General features: G+C 37.4%; 1 protein-coding gene across 1 annotated transcript; it reads left to right on the top strand.

Annotated features, from left to right (window-relative positions):
* The first annotated feature begins 2,137 nt into the window (after positions 1–2,137).
* LOC104595121 (ruBisCO large subunit-binding protein subunit beta, chloroplastic-like) lies at positions 2,138–7,337 on the top strand. The gene is made up of 15 exons (XM_010255709.3): positions 2,138–2,332; positions 3,247–3,501; positions 3,594–3,719; positions 3,817–3,954; positions 4,051–4,146; positions 4,423–4,665; positions 4,769–5,003; positions 5,123–5,292; positions 5,395–5,472; positions 5,573–5,644; positions 5,758–5,862; positions 5,965–6,057; positions 6,145–6,237; positions 6,649–6,772; positions 6,910–7,337. The coding sequence occupies exons 2-15, from the start codon at positions 3,262–3,264 to the stop codon at positions 6,921–6,923; spliced, it is 1,827 nt and encodes a 608-aa protein (XP_010254011.1). The 5' UTR covers positions 2,138–2,332; positions 3,247–3,261; the 3' UTR covers positions 6,924–7,337.
* Positions 7,338–9,862: the final 2,525 nt, after the last annotated feature.

Genomic DNA, 9,862 nt, shown 5'->3' with positions numbered 1-9,862 from the left:
AGAGGGAGAAAAAACAGAACAAAAATGAAAATGAAGAAAAACTTGGAAAGCGGGATCCCAAAAAGGGCGGTTAAACTAAAATTAATAAGCTTTGGAGTCCAGCTGCCGTTAAGGTCTGGACTCCGTTAATTTTGAAATTTACAGAAAAGAGAGACGTGGTTGATTATTATTGGTAGGGACAGAAACTTTTCTGTCCCCTAGGGACAGACGATCTCTCCTCCATGTGCAGTTTTAAGTTTTTTTTTTTTTAATCTCAATCTTACCCTCTATTACCTCTTTGCATGTTTGGTTGTTTGATGAGGAAAAAAAACTCCCTTCTAGCATTGTAAAATGGGTTGTGTTGGGCCGGCACAACACGACCTGCGTGTGGCTTACGCAAAGTGTGGATTGTCTTGGGTTATGCCTCCCTCCCTTGTGATATTTTGGGGGGTTGGCCCGACATGGCTCATGGCCCAAGCCCATGCGGACCCATGCCATATCGTGTTGTGCCACGAATTAGGCTAATCTGTGGGCCGAGCCTTAAGCCAAGTCGGGTCGTGGATTAGGCTAAAGCTATTTATTTAAAAAATTGAAAAAAATCTTAAAATTTTTATTTTATACGAATTTTGATATATACAATAATTAAATAAAATAATATAATAAAATTGAAAACAATTGTTTATTTTATTAATATATTATATATTATTATATAATATTTATATATTATATATTATATATTATATATATATATATGGGTCGTGCTAGGTCAAGCACGCGGGCTGTGGGCGACATAGCCCGGCCCATGGACTTGAAACCCCAAGCCTGACACGACCCATACAATCGTGCCGGGTTGCGAGTGGCACAACCTGATTTACACTTCTACTCTATTCACTGGGCAAAGGCAATCTTGAATAGATTCCGATCACTGGTGTCCAACTCACCACTGCAACTTTGTCAAGTGATATGAAACAAAGACCAATTAAACCCATTATTAGTGGATTCATTTAGTTATTTTTATAGGAAAATTTCTCAACTAGTACCTTGTACTTTGGGCCTAGTGCCATTTTGGTTATCAAACTTTAGAATGCAACAATTCAATACTCAAACTTTTAAAACGTGCCAATCTAATACCTATCATTAGCCAATTCGTTAACCAACCGCCAAGTGACATTTGAAAAAACAAAAATGCCCTTCATCTATCATCTAATTCTCTTTATCAATCATCCAAACATAGATAAAAAATGAACGATCCCAAATCATTGTTTCTTATATTAAAGAAAGTTGGGGTCATGTCTCAATGGGTATTCTTATGACACCAACTTTCTTGAATACGAGAGGCAAAAATTTGGGATTATTCATTTTTTAACAATGTTTAGATGGTTGATAAAAGAGAATTAGATGACATTCGAAGGATATTTTTATCTTTTTAAATGTTACTTAATAGTTAATGAATTGATTAATCATAAGTATTGAATTAACACGTTTTAAAAATTAATTACTAAATTATCCTATTTTAAATTTAAAGAACCAGTAATAAACCCAAAGTACAAGTACCAATCGGGAACCCTCATTTGTGGGCTCCATGTGTTTTATCACTGGACACTAGTATAATATAACCCTTAGGATGTTATCATTCGCTCCACATCCCGTTACAAAGATAAGAATTAGAATCTCCTGCCAAGAAAATACATTCCATCGACAGGGACCCATTATAAAAATGGGACCCGCCATATATTAGATGGGCTATAGTTGAATGTTTGGTAAAGGGGTTGGCGGGGAATGGAATAAATGTGTGGATTGGACACACGGCCCACCCACATCCGTGCAAGCGTCACTCCTGCTCTTCGTGCATTGAGACTTCGAGGGTTGAGTTCACACAATCGAGGATAGAGCAGAGATGTTCTAGATTGTTCCATGTGTGCAGTGTGCAAAGAAGGGTACTGTTGATTTTCCATCTAACGGCCTAGATCTGTACGAAGCTTCAAGAATTAATAAATTGATTTGGAAAGCACGTGCTTTTAAAAGAACGATACATCGACCGTCGTATTAGAATCTAGGTAACAGCTATAACCCAAGTGCATCGAAACCGAAAATTAGGAATTCCAATCCGACGCTTTAAAACTCGTGCTTAGGTGAGCCCGTCCACTCCATTGATTCAGAACCCCTTATCATTTTATTAAACCATCCCCATCCAATCTCCTCTCGTTTCTGAGTTGCCCGGAGTTTCTTCTTCAGCTGAGACCTGACTCCTGAGAGTGTGAGAACTGAGAAAGTGAGAAGAGTGGCCACGCCACACTTATCCACCCACCCACCACTGTAAAACCCTAGCTCTATCCTCAAAACTGGTTTTTAGGTAAGCTTTCTGAGTTCCTGGTAATGGTTCTGGTTTTCCTGTCCGAGCCTTTTCAACCATGTCTTAGGGGTTTTGCGATTTTGCTTTGTTAAGTATTCGCATTTGTTGTCTAAAGCTTAGTTATGTTTAGACTGGACCAAAATACGAGTTTTTGCTTGTTTATTTTCCATTTGTCGTTTGGTCATATCAATTTGATGTTATTTTCTGCCAAAGTTTCAATTCGGATGTCCGTAAGGATATTGTAGGGGGTCGTTGTTGGTGTATCTTTTGTCTCTCTGTTCCTTCGTTTTTGTTTTAATGAAAATCCTTTTTACCAAAAGAATTCGAATTGCTTTTTTTTTTCAGTTTTGAATTTGATGTTTTGTGTGAATTAGAGTTTAATTTCTAGGAAATTCTGAAGAAATAGAAATTTCAGTAATAAGCTACGGGAGATATTTTCTTCATTCTCTCTACTTTTGCATTATCTGAACTTATTATTATAAAATGTGACACTGGCAATTTGACAACGTATGTTATTGTGAATAATTCTATAGACAAGTGAGCGTTGAATGTTTAGCAGAGTTTTCTGATAACTAATAAGTACGAATGCACATTGAGAGAAGAAAGGTGTTAATGGAATTCCTTCGAGAAATAGAGGGTGAATGGACTGTCAAAAAAAACAGCAATCTAATAAATGGGGAATAACCAACTGACCAAAAAAGGCCATTATTGTTGGTAATTCTGAGTCTTCTGGGTACTGGACTGAATTGGATATTTGTTTAGGTAATGAGAGAAGTTAGCAGTAAAAGTTCATTGTAATTGAAACCAATATTTCTTTGCTTTCCTGTTTGTTGGTTTTCATTTCTATAGGTGTTTGTTTTATTAGTAATCTCAGGTGGGTCTTTTTCAAGTAAATTGACACTGAAACGATACAGGTCTGTTAAAAGTAAATGGCATCAACTATTGCCACCATATCTTCTGTTGGTTCCCTAGCGGCTGCAGGCAACCGTGCAGTGGATAAGAAACTTTCCAGCTCTTTGGAAAAATTATCTTCTTTTGCCTCCATTTCTTCGAGTTCCCTTGGTGGAAGGAGACAGAATGTGATCCTTTCAAGAAGATCCCCTAAGATAATGGCTATGGCTAAGGAGTTGTATTTCAACAAGGATGGATCGGCCATTAAGAAACTGCAAGTGAGCTTTTAAATGCTAGTCAAGTTTTCTTCTCATGGAAAGGTTATTCCTGCATTTCCTATCTTTAATTTCCCCCTTCTGTCACAATGCAGACGGGTGTAAACAAGCTTGCAGACCTAGTTGGTGTCACCCTTGGTCCGAAGGGGAGGAATGTTGTCCTGGAGAGCAAATATGGCTCCCCCAAAATTGTTAATGATGGTGTTACTGTGGCTAGGGAGGTATTATTTACTATTAAAACTTTGTTGATGTTTAATGAAATTCTCTTTTGACGCTTGCTGATCACTGCTAATGTTCCTTCATCCTACTGGTCTTTAGGTTGAGCTAGAGGATCCTGTTGAGAATATTGGAGCTAAGTTGGTGAGGCAAGCTGCTGCAAAGACCAATGACTTGGCTGGTGATGGGACAACAACATCTGTTGTTCTTGCTCAAGGTCTGATTGCTGAAGGTGTAAAGGTTGGTCAGACATAGCTCTTGCTTTATTTTCTTTAAGAGCTTGAATAATGAACAATGCTTATTTGTGAAGGACTAACCAGGGATTGGTACAATCAGGTTGTGGCAGCCGGTGCCAACCCTGTTCAAATTACTCGAGGTATAGAGAAGACCGCCAAAGCTCTAGTTGCTGAGCTCAAATTAATGTCAAAAGAGGTAAAGTGAGATGATTACCAGTGTAAATATAATTTGCATTTTACATTGATGCCATTTTTTTCTTGTAGCTGACTCCACATGGTTGGGACAAGGCTGAGATGATGATGTCAAAAGTGAAATAACAAATGATCTTCATATTTTATTATATTGCAAATTGTGATTATTATCATCATAATTATCTAAACTGGTTTCCTAAATACTCTTTCTATAGGATTTTCAATATGTGCTATGGAGTACAAGGTTGACTGTGCTTATAATATATATATTTTTTTGCAGGTCGAAGACAGTGAACTAGCAGATGTAGCAGCAGTTAGTGCTGGGAATAACTATGAAGTAGGAAATATGATTGCTGAGGCTATGAGTAAAGTGGGCAGGAAGGGTGTTGTCACTCTTGAAGAAGGGAAAAGTGCAGAGAACAGCCTCTATGTTGTGGAAGGAATGCAATTTGACCGTGGCTACATCTCCCCCTACTTTGTCACAGACAGTGAGAAAATGGCAGTTGAATATGAAAACTGCAAGGTATGTGGTTGTGCCATGAAGTTTACTGTTTGGTGCACATTTAACCGTATAGGCCTGTCTATGTATCTATTATCCTGGCTGATTGATGTCATTGTTTATGTAGTTGCTTCTTGTTGACAAGAAGATCACAAATGCAAGGGATCTCATCAATGTTTTGGAGGATGCTATAAGAGGGGGATACCCAATCTTGATAATTGCTGAAGATATTGAACAGGAAGCTCTTGCAACTCTTGTTGTGAACAAGCTCAGGGGATCATTGAAGATTGCTGCACTGAAAGCTCCTGGATTTGGAGAACGCAAGAGTCAATACCTTGATGATATTGCTATTCTTACTGGAGGTTAGTTCTTATACATGGATTATAGGTTCTGCTTCTGCACATTTTTGGTCACCACTGGGGAAGTTGAGACATGTATGACCTATTCCAAGTCCCTGAGAGTTTTTTTGTACTTGGCGCAGCAACTGTAATTAGAGATGAGGTTGGTCTGGCTCTGGACAAAGCTGAAAAGGAGGTCTTGGGCCATGCTGCCAAGGTTGTGCTTACCAAGGATGCCACTACAATTGTTGGTGATGGCAGTACACAGGAAGCAGTAAATAAGCGAGTTGCTCAGATCCAGAACCTAATTGAGGTGAATTTCCTAGAATTTCAAGATTCTTAGTTTATTTATTTATTTATTTATTTTTTTGCTGCCTGTATTGGAACTTCCTTTACCTGGTAATGGTTGTTGCAGGCTGCAGAACAAGACTATGAGAAAGAAAAGCTTAACGAGAGAATTGCGAAACTCTCAGGTGGTGTTGCTGTCATTCAGGTAATTTTCAAGTGTTTCTTTAAAATGAGGATGACGCTTTGGGTTGATCGAGTGAGTTTTTAGATGGTTGTGTTTATTAATTTTTGTAATGAACATACAGGTTGGGGCGCAAACGGAAACTGAATTAAAGGAGAAAAAATTAAGAGTAGAAGATGCTCTTAATGCAACAAAGGTATTGGACTTTGAGCAAAACCAATTTTACAAGAGCTCTTACAATGGGGTCTTTTATTATTTTACATGCTGTTGTTACCACAATTATGCCATAAACCTTATTATGGTTCCCAGGCAGCTGTTGAGGAAGGCATTGTAGTTGGTGGTGGGTGCACCCTGTTGAGGCTTGCAGCAAAGGTTGATTCTATAAAGGACACTCTTGATGATGATGAGCAAAAGGTGATGCATGTTTAACCATTTGTGAACTTGTCTGAGGTAAAACTCATATGTTTCTTGTGATTTGTGAATATTCTGACTCAGGTTACCATGAATTGTTGGCAGGTTGGGGCAGACATTGTTAAAAGGGCTTTGAGCTACCCTCTGAAGTTGATTGCCAAGAACGCTGGTGTCAATGGAAGTGTGGTCATTGAGAAGGTATTGACACACGGGTCTAGCTTGTCAGAAAATTTGTCTTGTTTTATCCGTGATCAAATAGCTGATTTGTTGTGTTCCATTCTTCAGGTGCTGTCCAGTGACAATCCGAAATATGGTTACAATGCTGCAACTGGGAAATATGAGGACTTGATGGCAGCTGGAATAATCGATCCTACCAAAGTAAGTTGCTTTACTATATTCATCTATTCCAAGGGATGTAGAAAATAGGTTGTTCCATCTTGTTTCATATTAGGAATACAAGACGAAAAGGCATGGGCTATAATTCATAATGAAATTTTACATTTTATGACAACACTGGCAACCCCTTAGCTTGCCAGTGTTAGTTTTATAGGCTTTATAGCTTCTTGGACCCTCTTTTTTTCCTTCCATCACAACTTAACACTAGGGATTTGTGGTTGCTGCATATGCTTTCATATATTTACAGCATGTTGTTGGGACCGGGTTATATTGTTTTTCATGTAGGCAAGGTTGCGATAATCAAAGCAAGTTTGTTAATCTTTGAGTTTCCATGTGATTAAGGTTATTCATAAGTTCTTCTATGTCCTAACGGATGTGTTTTTTCAAAACTAGGTTGTGAGATGTTGCTTGGAGCATGCAGCCTCTGTGGCAAGGACCTTCCTCACATCGGATGTTGTGGTGGTTGACATCAAGGAGCCTGAGCCAATGCCAGCTGGGAATCCCATGGACAATTCAGGTTTTGGACTTTTAATGACCTAATCTCATATTTTACTTGATTTCTTGTTTTCCCAAAGTCGCATTTACAAGTTCTCTAGCCGTATCTTTTGTTTTTCCTGGCTGGATTAATTAACTTGGACTTGTGTGTATTATCAGGGTATGGTTACTGAGATGCGGAATGATGATTAGAGAAGACTGAATGAGATCCACAGCCACAATGGGTGGTTTGAGTACATAATCTTCTTGAAACCCATTGTCATTATTGTTGTTGATGGAAGGGAAAAAATGGATAGAGAATAGTAGGAGCAATGAAATCCCATAGAGAGCAGTTTGCTGGGGTCCGACATGTCTTGACTGCAATCGGCTGCAGTGACTAATCATCATTGAGTCAAATATAATGAGAAATTTTGCTCTTTGGTTCATTTTTTTATTCCTTTTAATTTTGATTTGATGGTTGGATGTGATTACAAGTTTACAAGACGTGCCTGCCGATAAGGCTTGATAGGTTACATTTGCTATTTTGACAAGAATGGGTGGAATGAGAAAATATTGCTATGAAGCTAACGCTTTTTTTTTTTATCAAATTGGAAGTGTGTTATGTTGCTAAACCATTGGCATAGATGTTTACGGGCAGATGACTGTCAGTCAATGTTTGTCAGCATAAGTTTTTATGACAATCTGGCGTTGGTTTTGTAGACCTAGGTCCATGGTTTATGATGGTTAGCATAGAGTTACTTTAAAGAATGAAAACGAGTAAGATGGAGAGTGATTATTTCTCATGTTGTAAGTTATCTCAATTTTTGTGTTATGGGCTGGTTTTTCATTTTCAAAAGAATAAGGTTCATGGTAAGAATTTTGTAAATTGTAATCAAATGCTATAATGTTATTTATTCTTTCTCATTCATGCCCAAAATGAATAAGAATTAAACGAATGAAGCCCAGAGCAGCAAACCAAACATGGCCCTACCATGGATGATACATCTCATTGCCCTTGTCTTCTCTAGTTAACATGGGTGATGTGGTTCAGTGGTTGTAGTACCCTATCGTGGAAAGGAGGAGTTGAAAGGAGCATACCCTCCTTTTTACAGGGAGAGTAAAGAAAGTGAACTCTCATGAATGATGAATCCGTCTGGAGCTAGTGGGGGCATCGGCAATATAAATGATTTTGTTTTTCAAAGCAAAACAACTATCACAATCAATATATTTTTGCTAGACAGTTTATGCTTTGTAAAACAAAATCATCCACACATCACTACAGCTGCACATTAAGCTGCGTTTGTTTGTGATATAAATGCAAATATGTATTCTACATATATCCTTTTCTTGGATTCATGGATGCAAAAATGGTCCATAATTGTAAGTCCATTTTGTTCTATTCTTTGTTTCGGATACAAAAGGCTGTACGGTGTCCTTTGAATGGATATAATAATGCACTCTCCTCATGATATGAAAATGGTAAAAAAACATTTTCCCCCCTTAATTATTGCATTTTTATATGGCAAATAAACACTTATAAATCCGAATTGAAGTACTTATGTACTCCGGTTGGAAGTTTGTAATTTTGTATCTCAAAGAAATGTAATCTTAAGAACATATTTGCATTATTACCATTCATGGGGTGTTGTTCCCGATGTACAACTATAGTGTTGTGGTGGGTAGGATTCTTTGCGTCTGGCATTGATGCTGTTGCTCCAAAAAACAGCATACATCAATGCCATGTCACAAAAAAAAAACGGTATTCCAGGAAATGTTTATTTGTTTAGAACCGTTTTTTCATAAAAAATGGTGTTTCAAGCTATGTATTGAAAATCGGAAAAGCATAACTTGGAGCAATGCCAAATTTGGCGTTTACCGAAATTGCAGTTCGTTGCTATCAATTAGGACATGAGGTGGCAGTGGCAGGGACATGATGTGGCACTGGATAATAGATACCCATACTGAAAACATTTCCTAGAACATTGGTACCAAACATAAAACATTGTTGTTGCTCCAGGAAACGTCCTACCTAATAGCAATGTTTCCAAAAAAAGACAGTGCTTCTAACCCACACATCAACAGCACCGTTTACTCAGAAAAGGGTGCTGTATCTGCAGCATCAATGCCAAACATATACTTTGTGGATTAGAGATCCGGATTGGTTGGTGAATGACCTTGGAGTTCTGGGAATGCCTGATTCCTCATTTTCAAATTAACTGTTACTAGCATAGCTTGTTGAATCAATGCAAGCTACGGTCCATGGTATAAATGAATATGTAGTCTGTTGAAGGGAGCTGATGTATGGATATGTCATACTAAAAATAGCCTGGGCTGTTTGGGAGATTCCTCCACACAACATTTTACTCCAATCAATACCTTATACACATGTTAACTCAGCATCTCTCGTAAAATGGAGGTGTGAGATCAAACCTGTGTAAAGCTCTTTGTGGTAAGGTCATGTAGATTTCATATACATTCTGCCTCTCCATATTATTTAATATCCTATTAATACAAAAAAAAAATGATAGACTAAATCATGTGTATATCTTAAATCTAAGAAAGACAAAATAATTTGTTTTAATATTTATAAGTAATAAATTTTAATGATCAATTTTTAACATTTATCGGCAAAGATCCACTGAAAAAAGAAAACCTAAAGTTTAGATTCAAAATCCATGAAATTGGAGAATGGTCTAGGAGTTGATGATTGAATATGAGAGTTAATGAGAGAGAGAGAAATTGGGAGGAGAATAATTTATATGTTTCTATGAACAATATTGAAAAGGTTTTGAACTCTGGAAAAATTTGAATTCCTTGCGGGTAAAAGAGAAAACCTTTCCAAGCAGATAATTTATAGACTAACAATTGAGACAGAAGATGTGGCTTTAGAATAAGTTGAAATTGATGGTTGGAGATGCTATCCTGTCGATTATCATCTTAATCTGGCTTCTCGCTTGCAGAAGATAAAAATATTGATGGATAGAACGAGAGAAATTAATAGAAGATAAAAATATTGATGGATAGAATGAGAGCAATTAATAGAACTTTTCTATCGATTGGTGTGGATTGTGGCTAGAGCCACATAGAATTTTTATTTATTTATTTATTTTGATCGTTGGAGAAATCTGAAAGG

Source organism: Nelumbo nucifera, chromosome 2 (genome assembly GCF_055504915.1).
Source record: "Nelumbo nucifera cultivar China Antique chromosome 2, China Antique-T2T, whole genome shotgun sequence".
Lineage (NCBI taxonomy): Eukaryota > Viridiplantae > Streptophyta > Magnoliopsida > Proteales > Nelumbonaceae > Nelumbo > Nelumbo nucifera.
The sequence above is the reverse complement of the archived record's forward strand: the minus strand, read 5'-3'. Positions and strand labels throughout refer to the sequence as shown.